This window comes from Squalius cephalus (genome assembly GCF_949319135.1).
Source record: "Squalius cephalus genome assembly, chromosome: 7".
Taxonomy (NCBI): domain Eukaryota; kingdom Metazoa; phylum Chordata; class Actinopteri; order Cypriniformes; family Leuciscidae; genus Squalius; species Squalius cephalus.
Window position 1 is genome coordinate 43677266 of NC_137128.1, and position 19348 is coordinate 43696613.

Sequence of the window (19348 nt, forward strand, 5' to 3'; positions counted from 1 at the left end):
GGATATCTAAATTAAGGCCTAGTCATAAGGTGGAGGGGAGAGCGGGGCAACAACCTAATGCTTTTTGACTTTCTCAGTTTGTGTAAATCATATCGGTTACTAAACGTAGCCTAACCTCTGTTCTCTCTAGAAGAGGGAACAAGTATTGCGTAAGTAGCTTACGCTGCGGGAAAGTCTTCTTTCTCGAGATACTGAAGCCCAAAAAAATTATCCTTAATTTTGAATAATCTTGTCAACGCAGTGCGGCAGCATGCAGACCTAGGGCAGGCTAACTAGCGTGCCCATTGGCTGCCCTGCGGCAACTGCAGCAGCCTATCGCTGAGCCCTTGGCGTGACGTCACGTCCAATGAGCGCGCTTGGCGCGCTTCATGCGTCACAGCCCGCGAAAAGGGGTGTGGCTTAGCGTATATAAGCGAGGCTCAGAGGCTGCTTCACTGGTTTCTGTCGCTGAAGCGAGTGAGCTCGTGGCGCGAGCACGCGGGTTACGCAATACTCGTTCCCTCTTCTAGAGAGAACAGAGGTTACGTTTAGTAACCGATACGTTCTCTTACGAGAGGTTCTCTCGTATTGCGTAAGTAGCTTACGCTGCGGGAACTCCCTTGTCAACGCCGTGCGCGCCCAGCATCCACTGAATGAGTCCCAGGGAGAGCACCGGGGAACGTGATAGCAGGGAGCCGGGTGGCCAACAGAAGGCTAGCGCAGTACACAAGCACATACTAGGGAGCACGGAGCGGGCACAGCCGGTCCGAACTGACAATTCCCTGCACAGTGCAGCTCAACCAGTAGAGCTAAATCAACCAACGTAGCCCGCGCACTGATAGTGGGCCGGTCTACGCGAGACTTAGACTGATAAAACTTTCGCCTGCAAGGCGGGAACTTCCAGGTTGTAAAACCTAACAAATGTAGAGGGGGAGGCCCAGCCTGCCGCTGCACAAATGTCGTGAATGGAAATCCCGCTGGACCACGCCCACGATGAGGCCATGCCTCTGGTGGAGTGAGCTCGAATGCCCAGTGGGCACTGCAGGTCTTTAGACGCATAAGCAGTTGCGATAGCGTCCACTATCCATCTGGACAGGCTGTGTTTCGAGGCGGCGAGACCCTTGGTGCGCCCTCCAAACGAAACAAAAAGCTGCATCGAGCGCCTGAAGCGGCGGAGCGTGTGATGTAGTTTCTCAGCGCCCTGATCGGGCAGAGGAGATTACTATCGGCCTCGCTGCCGGGAGTTGGCAGGGCTGAGAGGGAAATGACCTTCGCTCTGAAAGGAGTGCCCAATATTTTGGGGACGTAACCATGCCTCGGTCTGAGAATAACTTTAGAGTCGTTAGGTCCGAACTCGAGGCACGCGGCGTTAATAGATAACGCGTGAAGGTCTCCCACACGTTTGACTGAAGACAGAGCTATCAGAAAAATGGTTTTGAGCGTCAGGTATTTCATATCCACAGTTTCCAAGGGTTCAAAGGGATGCGTTTTCAGGGCCTCCAAGACCAGTGAAAAATCCCACATAGGAACCGAGGGGGGTCGCGGGGGGTTCATCCTCCTGGCTCCTCTAAGGAAGCGGGTGACGAACTCGTTCCTTCCTAATGCGCGGCCCAGCTCTGAGTCAGTGAAAGCTGAGATGGCCGCAACATAAACTTTGAGCGTGGAGGGGGACCTGCCCGCGTCCAGCAGCTCTTGAAGGAAACACAATACGTGCGATACCCCACATGCCTGTGGATTGAGCCCCTTGGCAGTGCACCATTTGCTAAACACAGACCATTTTGACGTGTAGAGCCGCCTCGTAGAGAGGGCTCTAAATTGTATGATCGTGTTCATAATCCCTCTTGGCAGATCAACGGGTAACCGTTGAGGCTCCATGCATGCAGAGACCAGCGCTCTGGATGGGGATGCCAGATCGAGCCGCGGGCTTGAGAGAGAAGGTCTCTCCTCGCCAGTATCGGCCAGGGGACTGTGTCTGCCAGCTGTATTAGTTCCGGGAACCAAGCTTGGTTCTCCCAGTATGGGGCTATGAGGAGCACTGTGTGGCGCGCTTCCCTGACTCTCCTGATGACCTGAGGCAACAGAGAGACCGGGGGAAAAGCATATAGCGGGCCGCTGGGCCAGGTCTGGGCCAGCGCGTCCTCGTTCTTCGTAAAGAACTCTGGGCAGTGAGCGTTGTCTTTTGACGCAAAAAGGTCGACTTTCGCTTTGCCGAAACGGCGCCACAGTGACTGGACTGTTTGGGGGTGTAGAGACCACTCCCCAGGGGGAACGTTGTCCCTGGACAGTCTGTCGGGACCCTCGTTCAGGTGGCCAGGCACATGCGCGGCTCTCAGTGAGCGCAGAGAGTGCTGAGCCCACACGAGGAGGCGTTCCGCCAGGGTGCAGAGCTTCTTTGATCTGACACCGCCCTGGCGATTCACATAGGCCACTACCGATGTATTGTCCGTGCGGACTAGAACATGGTGACCTAGGAGGAATGGGAGGAAGTGCTTGAGCGCTTTCTCGACCGCGAGCATCTCTAGACAGTTTATGTGTAGGAGATTCTCCTGGTCTGACCAGCGGCCATAGACCGGTCTGCCTTCGAAGAGCGCTCCCCAACCTAGGTTGGAAGCGTCTGTCGAGACAACTTTCCGGTGTGAGATCACTCCCATAGTCACTCCTGTGTGATACCATTCGGCTGCCAGCCAGGGCTGCAGGGCTGAAATGCAGCCCTGATTCACTCTGACTCGCGAGCCGCCGGCCGCCCAGGCTCGGTGGGGCACGCGCGCTTTCAGCCAGCGTTGAAGCGGGCGCATGCGCAATAAGCCCAGCTGGAGCACTGCTGCAGCTGAAGCCATATGCCCCAGGATGCGCTGGAATGTCCTCAGCGGAACCTGGCTGCCTACTTGGAAGGATGCGTCGAGGTGACGGATGCGGCGCGCGCGCTGCTCCGACAATCTGGCCGTCATAGCCACCGAGTCCAGTTCTATTCCAAGAAAGGAAATTGACTGACGGGGCGATAACGAGCTCTTGGTCCAGTTGACCAAGAGACCCAGACCTTCCAGATGGCTGAGAAGCGCTGTTCTGTGAGACACAAGCTCTGTCTCTGGCAGTTCTTCGCAGAGTTCGCAGCCGCCCGAAGTAAGGGCGAGGGCTGCGCGGTCACGACCCAGGCAGAGAGCGCAGATCACAGGCGGTCCCTGTCGCTGAGCGGGGCTCTGGACGAGCCACAGGAATTGCGAGGCGTTTTGCAACAAACGCCTCGCGCTCTTTTAGATGCAGTGTGTCGCGGTAGGCGAACACACAAACACACACAACACAGAGCAGAAAAGGATATAATTCGCCGGATAGCGGAGCAGGCAGGGAAGGCTGAAGGCGGCGAAGATGGCCGGCTTCCTCAGGCTGATATCCTCGGCGTGCTGGTCGCTTGTTTCAACGGCGGCGGCTTCCTCAGAGTCCAGCGATGCGGAGAGCGTCGCTGAAGAGACAGAAATCAGTGAAGCAGCCTCTGAGCCTCGCTTATATACGCTAAGCCACACCCCTTTTCGCGGGCTGTGACGCATGAAGCGTTAAATCCAGTAACTGGATTCAGCCTTGTATGCAATGAACTCTGATCGAATGCGTTATTCTCTACATTTCATTTCGACTTTTTTTCTCGAAACACAACGACTTTATTCTCGAAGTCTAATGAGTTTATGCTCACGATTATTTCGACTTTTTTTCTCGAAATTTAACGAGTTTTTTCTCGAAACACAACGACTTTATTCTCGAAATTTAATGAGTTTATTCTCAAGATTGTATTACGAGTTTTTTTCTCGAAATTTAACGAGTTTTTTTCTCGGAACACAACGACTTTATTCTCGAAATGTAATGAGTTTATTCTCAAGATTGTATTTCGACTTTTTTCTCGAAATTTAACGAGTTTTTTCTCGAAACACAACGACTTTATTCTCGATATTTAATGAGTTTATTCTCAAGATTGTATTTCGACTTTTTTTCTCGAAATTTAACGAGTTTAATCTCGCATTATAATGACTTTAATCTCGAGATGGTTTTATTTTTTTATTATTGCTTGGCCCTAATCCTCTTCCGTAGAAAATACAGCTATACAACATAGTTCAAAACATAATAATAATGAATAATTTCTGAACATTGACTCTCAGTCTTTTTTTCACCCTTTTCTCATGTTTTCTCAATAGCATTCATAAAAGTATAGAATAGAATAGCATATTTCTAATAGGGGCTCATTGTAACGCAGTGTGACGACATGCCCCACCTGCACAACTGGGATTTAAACCCTGCTAGTGTCATCTACTGGTTAGCGAAGCATTAAAGAACCATATCAACTGTTAAATAACATATTGGAGATTAAAATAATATTAGATTTGTCTAATTCCAAAAATAGAGATGAAAAATTAACTTAAGAAATTTACTTTTGCTATGGTTAAATAAATGTTCTGAGATATCTTCCAAGGATTTCTGAATTTTTTCCCTTATATAGTGTTGATATGGCAGCTAAATACACTATGCTAGCATGTGTGGAAGTATTTACAACAAGGGCGTTACAACTAGCCCTGTGTTAGGTTGTGCCCTGTTCTCCCCTACCCTAAACAGCATTTAAAATTTAATGACTTCATAACAAATGCCATGAAACTGCTGCTCAGATTGGCTGCCTATGATTTCATTTAGGAGACATAAGCATACATTGTCTAAGATACTAAAGAAGTGTATAGATAGATAGATAGATAGATAGATAGATAGATAGATAGATAGATAGATAGATAGATAGATAGATAGATAGATAGATAGATTTTATGAGTCTGTTGGCTAGATATCCTATCTTTAAAAAACAATTAAAAGGATAAAAACACACAACACAGTTACTAAAATTTGAATGAAAACAGAAAATATAAAAAATAAATAAATTAAATCTATCTATCTATCTATCTATCTATCTATCTATCTATCTATCTATCTATCTATCTATCTATCTATCTATCTATCTATCTATCTATCTATCTATCTGTGCAGTTGACTATCAGTCGGCAGATGGCGCTACGGGGCCGCGCATGTGAGTCGTGACCGCGCTCTGCTCTCATCTCCTCCTCCTCCTCCTTCTCCCAGGTGCGGGGGGGCGCGAGCTTGACATGTTTCGAATAGAAAGCGAGCGTCTCGTTTCCAGCTGAGCGCGTACTCTCTCCCGGCGCGTGTGCGTGCGTGTGTATGTTGTTATTATTATCGCGCTCTCCGCCGCGCGCAGAATGGCTAGATTCACCCAGACTGAAGCGAGGAGGCAGCAGCAGCAGCATCAGCATCCTCAGCATCCTCATCCTCAGCCTGCCCACGCCAGCCTGCTCCTCACCGGACCGGGGGCGGTACCGAGCCAGGCAGCGGCACCACTGCTCCTGATCCCGCACCCGCACCAGCCCCAGTACGCGCACATCACCTTCCCCAAGCCCATGAACGGCTCAGAGCCCATCTCCATCCACCCCGACAACGGCACCATGAAAGACCAGGATGCCATCAAGCTCTTTATAGGACAGATCCCGCGCAACCTGGAGGAGAAGGACCTGAAGCCTCTTTTCGAACAGTTTGGAAAGATCCACGAACTGACTGTCCTCAAGGACCGTTACACCGGCATGCACAAAGGTAATGATGCTTTTGAATAGGCTAGGTGTTGAGGGCTTTGGCCACATGGAGAACCTTTTTTTATGCATTATGAGGTATGTGCTAGGAAAAATATGTGTGTTGTGTTTCCTCGTCATTGTTGAACGTTGCTTACTTACTAAACATACATTTTCTTCTGTTGCGCATATTTATTCTTTACGCGCAGAGCGCGTTCTTGTTTTTCACTCATACAACACTCTACGATTGCAAATGATTGACATCTGACAGCGTGCGTTAATAGAATTCAAACCTGGCTGTCTCTTTCTGTCTTTTTAAGACTAACAGACTGTTTTTCGTCCAATACACTGATGCATTGTGATTTCGTATTTGCCCACCCATATGCGATAGAAAACATACGCGTTCACATTACTGTTTATGAACGTCATATTTGTTCAGTTGGACGCACATTTGTTCTTTACACACTGTGTGTAGGCTAACCCTGTCTTTACATTTTAACTCATTGTTCTCCCTTATGCACAGTCGGATTGCAACTGATCTCCATGCTGTTAGATGTTGTTCTAATCTAAAGCTCACTTTCAAATTCAAAGAAAATCCCGTTTTCAGAGAAAATAAAATTTCTGTTGTACATAGATTTATTCATCATGCACACTGCGTATTCTTGTCCAAGCCACATTTTCCTCTCGTTACCCTCCCTCACAGTATTTTTAAGCACAGTCAGTACAATTGCAACTGATTTTCATCAGAGCATGCTGTCAGATGTCATTCAAAACTACTCTTTTTAGAGTAACATCTATTTCTCATGATGCCTTGTGTTTTTGTGCTGGTTCACCCTGTGCAGCATTATGCAATTTAAGCTATGCAATAGAAAAACATGATTGTTTACTTAAAATATAAGCATCGTATTTGTTCTTTTGCACGTACACTCATTCCTCATCCACAGTGTGGAGGCTATTTGTGTGCCACATTACAGTCAGTATGACTGCAACTGATTTCCATCAATGCATGCTGTCAGATCAGATGTCATTCAGACTCATCTTGTCTTGACAGATTCCTCTTTTAGAGTAACATTGTCTATTTCTCATGCAGTACACTAATGCATTGTGTTTTTCTGCTTGTGTTCACCCTGTGTACTGTGTCATGACAATAAAAAGGATGCTGGGTGTACTGTGGTCACTCCCACTTGTGTATCATCTCATATTTTCGTGTGTGCTCGCAGAAGTAGGGCAGTCCTTCTTTGCGCGCAGATGATGCATACTAAGAGCTCCCAGTGTGCCGTGTGAAATGAAACATTTGGTGTGATGTTTCTCATTCACAGCAAAACGTGAACCTTGCATTACACGTTAATTTATGCATTCAAAGAAATCACAGACACACGAAAGGTTCTATGCTCCTTTGTTTGGCATTTGAGCATTTCATTTGAGCATGCATGCATTATTTTTTCCTAATTCCCAAACAAAGTCTCATCCAAATGAATACGGCAAGAGGAATTAGGGCATGATGCTTCACAGCAGGTGATGCTTCAAAGTAGGATTCGTGTAATGATTTCATTTTATTAATATACCTTATAAATAAAGGTTCTAAAAGGGAGGGGGGGTTTCACAATGATACCATAGAAGAACCATTTTTGGTTTCCCAAAGAACCTTTCAGTGAACAGTTCATAAAAGAACCATGTTTTTCTTGGTGTGAAGAACATTTTAATAATCTAAAGAACCTTTTTTCACTATACAGAACCTTTAGTGGTTCCATATAGAACCATCAATGGCAATAAAGAACCTTTATTTTTAAGAGTGTAGGCCAGAAGATAAAGAATTCAATTGTTCAGAGATCTCTTTTATACTCAAAGCACCAAATTGCAAATAGTCAAATCTTGGGGCAAAGGGGTCAATAGTTGCCATACAGTAAGAGTATAGAGCTATACAATAAATGTGGCAAGCATCTCGGATCATTTGTTTGTGGATGAAATCTTTGAGTTCATATTGAGATCTCTGACATTTTTTTTAGATCTCTTCTGAAATTCTAGAAGAGGCACATCTGAGATTCAGGATAAAGATAAATCAAAATGTCTCATTTTGCATTTAACCACATTGTCTTGGAGAAACAAATGAAAAAGTAAAGACATGTTTTTTTTTTTCTTTTAAGGATCGATGCTGAATATTATGGAAGCTAGTTTTTGCCACTGAATAAAAAATAAAAAGAGTAATTGCGAGTTGTATCTCACAAATCTGACTTTTTTCTCGTAACTGTGAGTTTACATCTTGTGAGTCGTGAGATTGTGAGTTATAAATGTATAATTGTTATAAAGCTGGAATTGTGAGATATAAACTCGCAATTGTGAGTTTATATCCCACAATTTATGACTCGCAAATGCTAGTTTTTATCTCGCAATTGTGAGAAAAGAAGTCAGAATTGTGAAATAAAAAGTCCCATTTAGCCTTTTTTTTTTCATGGCGGAAACAAGCTTCCATAGAATATATATTGTATTATATGTAAAATATATATTCCTGTACTTTTTGTAAGGCTTAGAATAGTGTTAGTAATAGTACTGCAAATATTCCTCGATTTCTCTGTAGTTTTACGCAGGTCATCTCACTTGACTGAAGCTCTAATTTGATTTGAGAGCAGTGCTATAGAGGGATGTAATACATGTCATATGCATTTTAAACAGACAGTTTTTTTTTGCCTAGGTTTTCTGTGATTATTTAATTTATTAGTGAAAGAAAACTTAGTCCTCTGATTCATTAAAAAACGTAATATTAATTGAACTTGAAAACCCATTTAAAGCAACATACTCCTCTGTGAGTATCTGCGCCCCCCTCCCTTCTTCTGCTCAAAATATTCCCTCTTTCTGTCACGCTCAGAGGCACACACATGCTCACACACACACCGCACAAATGAATAATGGTTTATGCCCATAGGAGGGTGTGAGAGGGAGGATGAATCAGCGTAGGAGGCCTGACACACACACACACACACACACACACACACACACACACACATACACACTCTCACTCTCTGTTGACTGCTGTCTCAGTGGGACGTTATTAGTACAGTGGTGTTAGATTTATCATTTACATTGACATGAAATTACTGCTATGAAATGTGGTTTATGAGTGTGCAAGACCTGCAACAATAGGCTGAGGGTGAAATCAACGGAAAACAGCGTTAGATGCACATTTCAATTACTCTTTTTCACAACACTGTTGAAAACATAGCCTAATCTAGCCTATATGGTGGTTCACTGGCCTTAACTGGTTCATGCTTGTTTACCAGGTATCCACCCTGAATAGCTAGCAAGTGCCTGAAAACCAGCAAAACAGACCATACTAGTCAGCTTGCGTAGAAAGCTAACATTTTTAGGCTGGTTTAAAGTCGCAATGAAGCTGCGACAGATCTTTTCTTTCGTGTTGTGGCATGTGAGTTTAACAGATTATCAAAAAGAAAAAAAATGTAACAGGGACTTGATTTTATGCATCAGTTGTTTATTGGATGTTGAGAATAGGGCGTTGCACTAAGAACTGGCAGATGAACGCGAGCTTGCTGGGTTTTTAAAGTGCCCCATTATGCTTTTTAGAATATTACCTTTCATGCAGTGTGAAAGCCCTATTCGCACTGGATTAGTATTATCTGGGGACCTCGTGTGATTTAGAAATGACCCCCCCACATCTGAATTTCGTGTGGCGCATTCGCACGGGATAACCGAAGCCTGTGATTTTACTCAAATTTACTGACTTATCTCCCGGATATGATGTCAATAGGCTATTGCTTGGAAATGTCTTGTCGTTATTATAGGTCTAGCTGTATGATATATCATAAACAGAAGAATGTTCCTTACCGCATGCTGTTATATATGTCATTCATCTCCATCTTTTGCTCTTCTTAAGGTTTTCAGCTTTCTTTTTCTGCAAATTGTATAGTTGTATCATATCATGGTGTATAACGATATGACCCAGCACCCAAAATACTATCAAAACACTCCAACACAGCCTCCTTCTTCACGAAAGATGGATAAAAAAGCGCACAGGAAACAAAAACCTTGAAAAAATGATAAACGACCCCGCCAAATCACAGAGATGCCGATTCGCACGGGACTAATATTATCACAGGACCTCGGTGTTCAGCGAAATATAGTAGGTCATTAGCGGGGGAATTTTTACTTTACAAATTACAGACATGGCGGATTCGCACGGGATTAAGATCACAGACAACCTCTGCAATTATTACAAATGTCTAGAGGTCGCCAGGTAATACTAATCCTGTGCGAATAGGGCTTTATATAGCTATTTGTGAATGTTAAAGGTCTGCAAAGTTTTAAAGATAAAAGTGCACAACAAATAAAGTTCTTTTCTCCTTAAAGAAAGAATTGATTCTTAACTGCTTAAACGAGTCGTTAGTAATTCCAGTCTCACTTCCTGCACGAATTTGCATAGTATAATTCCAGCCGATGATTTTCATTGGCTGTCGGCGAACAACATCTGCTTTGCCCCGCCCTCAAACACTGTGGTTGGAGCTGAAACTGGAAGAGACCGAATCTTCGAAACAACTAATTTACAGACTCTTTGAGAAAGGATGTGCAATGTATTTTATGAGAAAATTAAAGTGTTTTTTTGACCTTGCATGCATGTAAATCTATTGTAGGAGACTCTAAAACCTTTAAAATGGCGTAATTGGGGCACTGTAAGTGGACTAAATGATAGGAGAAATCCTGCATATGTCAGGTACAGTTATGACATTTTGATTAAACATTACGATCTCAAACATAAAACAAAATGTTCACAATGACTCACAATGACGGCATGATGCAATTGCTGTTACAAATAGTGTGCGTTTCACTATCCATGATGCTTTAAATGGTTGTAGGCATGATTATTCTGCCATCTAAGATATCAAATTTAAAGGCAGCATCACATGCACTCTTCACAGCAATGTATTATGCCGTGCCAATCAATCCAAGATGGCAGGCGGTAAAACTAGTCCAGTGTATTTAAAAAGAGACTGTTTTCCCCAACGTTTGTTTGTTCTATGTATTTTTACACCTATTGGAATACCATTTTGTTTGCTCAGCCGCATGATAACAGTGAACTCAATTGAAATCAACTAGTTTTCAGAAGAGAGTGGATATGTATTTGTGTGGGTGCGTCGGTTATAGACAAACCGCCTGAGGGGTAAGCATTAATCATCACTAGCGGCATGTTTACAGGATTCCTTTGACCTGTGCTCACATGTACACATTTAATCAGGCTTGTCAATAAATGCCTGGATTGTGCCGTCCGAGTAGGTGCGTGAAAGCTTGTTATTCAAACTAACGTCCACTCTCAATGCAAGGTGAAACATTGAGGTAATTACTGTTTAGCATGATGTCAGATTGTGAATAATAGATAGATATACAGATATGTGCAATATGCTAGTTGAGATTCTCTCTATCTAGCTCTCTCTATCTGCATGTCTTTAATAATTTCATAATGCATTTAATAGCTTCATTTCATCTTCAAAACCTGAAGTACATTGTTAAAAACAAAGTTTATTCAGTGGCTGATAGGTTCAATATCGAACCTCTTCTTATCAAGAACCATTTTTAGCTGTATAGGGTTCTTGAGTTGCTATATGGTTAAAAAGTTCTTGATCTTTACATTACAGGTCCTTTAGATCTTCAAAGGTTTTGGGGCTCTTTAAAGCACCAGTAGAGGGTTTTCTAAAGATAAAAGGTTGTTTGTAGGACGTAAAAAGGACTAGACAGTCAAAATCTTTATTTATTTTTTTTAAGAGTAATCTTTTCTCTGTTTTTATTGTAACCTTACATGTTGAGCTCTTTCAGACAGAGGTTAAGGTCTTTAGTGCATGTGAATATTGTAATGTGCATTAAGTTTTCTTCATGGACGAGGATTCAGCTAAATGTGACGGTGCTTTCTCATGATTTTCACATATAGTGTCATGTTAGAGCGATTTGACCAATTACTATATTAATTTGCATTGAATATTTAATGTGTATAGAATGATGATCGCTATAATATGATGATTGTGCATTTGACATTGTCATAAAGTTGTATCTAGATATGCACACAGTTTCTCTTTTATCTTGTTTTGATGACACAATGACACATCATGCAAATTGTCCGGCAATAATTGGCTGTGCTTCAAAGTCAAAGTCAAAATAGTTTGAACTTTAAGTGTTCAAACTAGTTTAGCAATAGACCCATCAGATAGTTTTTAGATAACAGAAGTTATAAATCTTTCAACAACCAATGTTAATTGAAAAAGCATGATGTATGCATAGTATGTTTGTTAAAAAAGCCCTTAAGGCAGAAATCGACTGATGTCACAATTACATTTTTGGGCAGACAAGCTATATGTACTGTAAAGATAAAGCTGTATAATGTAATGGCTATTTAATATAAGGGTAATGGAGGGTTATAAAGTCAACCGTAATTGCATTTCATTGCCTTTCCAACATGTGTAGATAAAAAAATTGTGTGCTTGAGGAAAAACTGTAGGTGTTTTATGATCTCTGTGTGGACAGTCCATTATGCTTCAGATAAGTAATGAGATGCAGTTGTGCTAATGTGTTGAATGATATACCGTAAATATTAAACTTCAGCAGCATGTTGTGCATTCTGCATGAATGAATGATTCTTCAAATCATGTGTCTTGCTGAGGTGTGCTTTTACTTTACTAAGCAATTAGATATATGATTTACGATGGGCTGTTGATAAAACATATATGTTTTGCATGGACACAAACCACTAACAATCTGGATTTAGGCTAAAACTTCTGCCACATTGTTTAAAAATACTCAACTAAATTTATTCCAGCCCTAAAGCTGTTTTACGCCCAAGTCGTTCGGATGTAATGAAGTACAGCTGAGTTAAAACACATGAATAATTGCCAATAGAGTAGTTTAATTCAGAAATAACCTCTGTGGCTATATTTAATGCTGTCCAGAAACTCTTTGGCATCCAGTGCTTTGTGTTTGCTGGGCCGAGATTTATTTGAGGGGACAAAATGAAATTACTACAACGGAGAGATTTTAATATAATTGATAGACTATAATCCAGTGCGGCCTGCTTTTGGAGCGTTTGGGGGCAAACAGAGGAGATAAAGTTGTTTTTATGGGGCTACAAAAACCTTTCTCTTACTCTCTATCTCCCTATCATTTTCTTTCCTTCTCTCTCTCTTTCCACACTCCCTTCCCACCAGCCTGTGATGAAATGTTATCAAAAGGGGATTTTAATGGAAAATGATAAGGAGATAACTATCATTTTCTGCTCCCAGAACGTATTGATCCGAGCTTGATACAACACAGATACCACATGCACAGAATAACACTGCCTGAATCCAATTTTCTTTCTCTATCTTAAATTAGCCAGCGTGTAATTCTCTGGAGTATAAAGCCAAACGCTGTGTTCTTTGTGTAAGCGCCGTCCTGAATGTACCGAATCACAGCTTTGTTTGCTTGTTTTACATCACCCTTAACACTTTACATTAACATTAACATTAACATTAAATGCCATTAGTAACACGACATTTCTGACTGAAACAGGATAGTCATGCTTGTAGGATGGTTTCTTAACAGGTGGTTCAATGGGAGCCTTTGAAAACATTAAACAATGTGGCAGAAATTTTAGTTATGTCATCCATTTCATGTTATAGAGCAAATTACTGCATTATAAAAGGGATATTTCACCACTGGAAAGATGAATGTGTATTTAAATTGGGTCATTTATGTAGTAGAAATGTGGAATTATTTACCTACGAGGACACTCCCAAGTAACGCCTACCGGTTACAGAGGGCAGTATCGGGAGAAATGACACAACTAGGCTACTAGTCGACTCTAAACTGAAAAGACGGCGTTTTATCGTGAGATCCCCCTATGGGCGGGTTGAAGACATGCGGGACGAGCTCCTCCTACTGGCTGTAGTCTCTTGCGTCTGGACAAAAAAGCCTCCGATGACGATAAATGACGATTTTTGCGTCATCTGAGTTTTTTTTTCCAGACACACAATCCAGAAATCTCTCGTCTCAGGGGGACATGAGGGAGGGAAGCACGGTCACTCCAAAATACTACCGGGTTTCTACTGATACAAAGCTTAATGCTAATCGGTGAAGTATCCCTTTAAGTTTTCTTTGGAATAACATTGCAGTGAAGTGTTCACAATAAGTGTATAATGAAAGTTTTGTCATTGGCAAAAGTTGTCAAGTGTGATTTAGATTTTTTAACACTTTACAATACTGTTAATTTGTTAACATTAAAGATAGTTTATCGAACATTATAGATACTTCTAAAACATTTATTAATCTTAGTTAATCTCAACATTTAGTAATGCATTATTTAAATCAAAAGTTGTGTCTGTTCTGTTAATATTATTTAATGGACCTGAGCTATCATAAACTAACAGTTTTTTTTATTAATAACATTTACAAAGATGATTGTTTGTACAACCAATGAATTGCTCACTGTTAATTAGTTAATGCATTAACTAAAGTTAACTAATGGGATCTTATTGTAAAGTGTTACCGCTTTTGAATATGTTCCAGCACAACGTCTTGTTTCAACAGGTAATACTATCAGTGCAGGGATGTAAAGTGTGCATGTGAAAACAATTTATGGGGTCTTTTAAAACTAGTTTTACAACCGTCCTAATTTGTTCTGGCATGAGTGAGCTGCTAATGAGATTGTGTTGGTTTATATGATGTATGTTTGTTGTCTTCATGCTGTGCCAGTGTTCATGTATTAGCATGATATTCTTGTTGAATGGAGAACAGATACATGAGAGCTGTTACACTCTCTGCTCTGTGTGTGTGTGTGTGTGATTAGTTCTACATGAGGTGGTCTGCGCTCTCTGGACACGTGGCTCAGGGGGTTGGTTTGGGTCCATCTGAATGTGACTGGTTTAATTAAGGTTTACAGGTTACGCTAGACTACTGCTCCTATAACGGCAATCATTACAAACCAATTCTACTGGAGCTGTGAAAATATCAGAACAATGGATGGGAAGGCGAACAGGCTGGGCCGCTCCACATCACAAACTGCTTTATTATTCCTTTCCTTTCTCTGATCTTTGAGAGCCGACTCCAAGGGGCAGTGCAATAGTTTTAATTTAGAATATAATGAATTTATTCATGTCTTAATGTTCGGGAAAGGCTGAATGCGAATATGAAGAAGAGGCTGAATAGAAAGGAATGAGTCTCTTAACATCGGTTTAATTAATTTTGAGCTTTTTAACATTATGTTGTGCACTTTCTGATTAGCACAAAGCTATCTTGCTAGACAGAGTACAGATTTTACAGGGTTTAATACTATTGAAAATCACCCTTTAAAGCTGATTGATAAGCAAAATATGCATATATAAGGTCAATTCAGGTAAATTGGGACAAATCTACCATTCATTTCAGCTCAAATGACCTGTTTTCACCCTACTTTTCTCGACAGACTCTGAGGTTGTTAAGCGAAGAATCCAAAATTCAGTGTTATTTTAGTATTGTTCATATTGTCACGCTGGGTTGCAGGAAGAACAGGAGGATGAAGATCAGGTTCAAAACCACTTTAATAATACACACGAACAAATGATACAAAAGGCAGACGAGCAAACACAACATAGCATTAACGTGACCAGGTAAACTAAAAGGGAACACACATAAACTTAAATACTAAAGATAACGAGGTGTAGACAGCTCAACCAAACGAACTAATCACTGTGACCATGGAAACGAATGAGTGGCGGGAAACAAAGACAAAGAAACACATGTGATGACTAGTCCATGAAAGCAAATTAACTGAACATAATGGTATAATAACACATATAATATTATTTTGTTTATTACTATTTTAATGAGCTTTTTGTTGTTATATTTAGTTTCATTTTAATTTTATCTCAAGTTTATTAATTTTGTTATGTAATTTCATCAATTAAAGATGAGTTTTAAGGGATACAATTATTGACTACAGGGGGACTTTAAGTGGGACATATCATGAAAATCTGACTTTTTCCATGTTTAAGTGCTATAATCGGGTCCCCGGTGCATCTACCAACCCAGAAAACGTGAAAAGTGAAACCCGGTAACTTTGTTTTGGTAAGCCTTTCTCTGCAAGCATGTCAAAAAATAATCAGATCAGATCAGAATCATTTTACCGCCCCTTTAATCTGCACATTTACACCCACGGCGCCGCCATTTGGTTTTAGCAAGCGATAACAGTGTAACCAGTTCTAATGCGATGGCATTAAAGTTTGAGCAAATCATGAAAACTGTTCTGTCGTTGCTGCACAGACGAGCACAGAACACTATTTAAAGTCCAAGACTCAGATGAAGCAAAAGAGCAGTGGATTAATTTTATTTTCAACGGAAATCCCCCAGAAACAGATGAATCAATGTAACTCCACAACAACTACATAAATGTAGCCTATCCACTAACCATTCAGAAACTCCCATTCAAAGGGACACACACTAAAACGGAGCGTTATTGCTCACTCCCAAAAAGGGGCAAATTTGACAAGCTATAATGAATGATCTGGGGGGTATTTTGAGCTGAAATTTCATAGACACATTCTGGGTACACCATAGATTTATATTAAATCTTGTGAAAAGGGGCATAAAATGTCACCTTTAAATGATTGCTTAATACTTTGAGGTGTAAAATGAATCAAAACAAATTAATTAATCAAAACCCCAAAAGGTTCTATATATGAAGTGCCTGACAGAACCCTTAGAGAGAGAGAGAGAGAGAGAGACAGAGAGAGAGAGAGAGATGAACACAGAATGACAGATGTGACTGATGTCTGATCACAACGATTGACGGTATTTGCTAGTGGATATTTTGGGAGCAGAGGCGCTGAACCGAGGTTACAAGGTCAAAAACACTGTTACCCAGTTCAAAATCTAGTTTATACTTTAAACGTTGTATGCGTGTGTATTATTGGCCTTTATGACAAATTGCTTGTGATGACATTCATTTGTAAGTCGCTTTGGATAAAAGCAGCTGCTAAATGAATAAATGTAATAGATTGTGAATTCTAAGTCAAACATCACGATTACTATTGCTTGTCTTTATTAGCGATCATCAGAATATAATTCCTTTTGACTTGAGCCACCCAGTAACCGCTTAGAACTCCATAGCAACATGTCAAGAATACACAAAAAACAGCTTGGCAACAGCTTGGCAACAGCATAGCAATGCCCTGGCAACCACCCAGAAAACCCTAGCAAGTTTTGCACAGGCAAACATCACTCATGTTTTCTTCAGAACATGTAAAAATCTAGTTTACAACTGTTTTTTTTTTTTCTGTGCAGAGAGTCTTTGTGATAAATGGCAGCTTTGGTGCAAGAGTTTTGTGTCAGTGTGTGCAGTTCAGATCTGATTCTCGTCTCATTTTTACAGGCTGTGCGTTCCTCACGTACTGCGCTCGTGAATCAGCCATCAAAGCCCAGAATGCATTGCATGAACAGAAGACTCTGCCAGGGGTAAGTCTCTTTTAATCTAATGTCTTTTGTTGTTGTTGTTGTTGTTTCATCTATTTCAGGCAGAAATGGTCTAACCGTTGAACGCAATTCAGAAACAACTCTAATATTTCTTCTGATATATATTCCTTTATTTGCAACATGTAATCAATATTATATTTGTACTCCCAAATTAACAGGAATATAGACACTGGCAGAATGTTCAGGTTCTTTTGCATACAACAGAAGAGGTTGGTGACTGTCAATTTCTAAAAAGGAATAAACATTTCCATAAAATTGTGTCGTTTATGACTATATTTTTATCAAAAGGAGATTGAAATTGTTTTATAAAAGCACTTTTATGGTACGTTTTGGTTGTTGTTCAGCTTGACAGCCTCTGGTCACCATCCACTTTCATTGTGCTGACAAAGAACAACGTGAACATTTTGATAACAAGTAGATGATGGTAGACTTTTCATTTTTCGAATGCTGAAAGTGGTGGAAGTGTTTATTTGCCTCCTTAAATGTTCATCCCTGTAACGTTGGGTGGTCAAACACGTCCGTCAGAAGTTTGCGTGTGGCATATGTCAGACATGTTTTCTTTCATTATGCCTTTGGCTCTTTACTGTCAGTCTGCTCAGGTTCAGAGGAAATCCTGTTTCATTATGCGTCTCTCCTGCTAATTTAATGTTGAGTGAATGATAGCAGAGCAGAGAAGATATAGCTGATACACTGAGATTACCGTGGTCTTTTTCACAGGAAACTTTGATCTCCATTTAACCTCATTGTCTGTAGTTGAGTTGAAGATTTCTCTTTCCCATGTGAGTGAATGGAGCTGTATATTTAGGTGACGTGGGATCCATGGGGAATGTAGCTTGTGTTAATCAGAGGTGAGCTATAGAGTTTGTCTGGCTCTCGTGCGAGCACATGTACACATGTTCGGCTGTCACGATCAGACATGTGGCTGCACATTCGTTCGCTCCCGTGGGGTCTATCGCTGCCGTGGGCCAACTGCCGGAAACCACAACGGTGGAGAAGAGTGCCCGTAGATTTATGGAAAGGTTATGAACATTAACCTTGTTGGCTCGCCCACACAGATGCAGAAAAGCACAATATAAATACATGCACCTCCGGATTTATGCACACATACACACACACACAACTGAATCTCACAAAACCTGTTAAGAACACGGTTGCATTTTACCAATCCAAAACTAAAAATATATGAAGAGTTCAGATGCAAAAGCCATTTGAAATTTTCTTCTAGAATGATCATTTTTATCAAGCTCGTATATTTTAAGTTCAGTAATTTCACTTAAATGACAATTAATAGGTAATTTTCATTGCCATTTAAGTGAAATTACTGAACTTAAATATACGCGCTTGATAAAAATGATCATTCTAGAAGAAAATTTCAGATGGCACTTAGAGGCTTTTGCATCTGAACTCTTCATATATATATGCAATGTTGGTCATTTAATCTATCAAGTCTGTTGACATATCTTTTTTTTTCATATATATATTTTTAGTAAATTTTGAGTAAATGTGTAAATTGTGTGTTTTTATTAAATTTTCATATTTCAATTAAGTAATTTTGTGTAAAAATGTATGTGCATCTCGCTAGATATCAGTATTGGTTACTGAAAAACATTGGTAGCACCATCGTAAACACCATTAATTGTGCTATTTTACAGTTACACAGTTTTACTTTTGAATTTGTGTGTAATCCTCATACCTTTTCACATTAAAATAATTATAGGATGGATATGTTCTTGACAGGTTTTGTGAGATTTACTCATACTCTGATTTCCAAGCAAACAAGCTGGTCTTAATGGGACGTGTAGCACCGTGAATTAGGATGATAGTGGTCATCATTTTCAGATTAAGATGTGTATTATGAACTCTGAATGTGTCTGGATGGAGCCCAATTATAGAACCGGGTGTCTGAAAAAGGAATGAGCTACTTTTACTTCGAGGCGTGTGTGTTTCTGTGTATGTGTTTGGAGTGGGGTCACTGTAAAAGAGAGCAGTGGAGCGTAATTTTAGGATGGAGAGACTATTTCAGGAGCAGACGGGGTGTCAGTGGAATAACAGTCAGTCATGTGACACCTGAACTGGTTTAGAAACAAGAAACAGCAGTCACTCACTGGCTTGTGTGTGTGTGTGTGTGTGTGTGTGTGTGTGTGTGTGTGTGTGTGTGTGTGTGTGTGTGTGTGTGTGTGTGTGTGTGTGTGTGTGTGTGTGTGTGTGTGTGTGTGTGTGTGTGTGTGTGTGTTTTGTGGCCGGTTGAGTTTCATTCTGTTCTGGGATTGGGGCGAAGGGTTTTAGTGAAT

General features: G+C 40.9%; 1 protein-coding gene and 1 long non-coding RNA gene across 3 annotated transcripts in view; one reads left to right on the plus strand and one right to left on the minus strand.

The window, feature by feature from the left end:
• The window catches only part of LOC307161906, a 642191-nt gene that overhangs the window by 178431 nt on the left and 444412 nt on the right, over positions 1-19348 (minus strand). The window lies entirely within an intron of this gene.
• The window catches only part of LOC307161892 (CUGBP Elav-like family member 5), a 171877-nt gene continuing 157641 nt past the window's right edge, over positions 5113-19348 (plus strand). For both annotated transcript variants that reach the window (XM_079876837.1, XM_079876838.1), the window contains exons 1-2: positions 5113-5607; positions 16957-17039. In XM_079876837.1, coding sequence (XP_079732963.1) covers positions 5220-5607; positions 16957-17039 — 471 coding nt within the window. In that variant the 5' untranslated portion in view covers positions 5113-5219. The remainder of the gene's footprint in view (positions 5608-16956; positions 17040-19348) is intronic.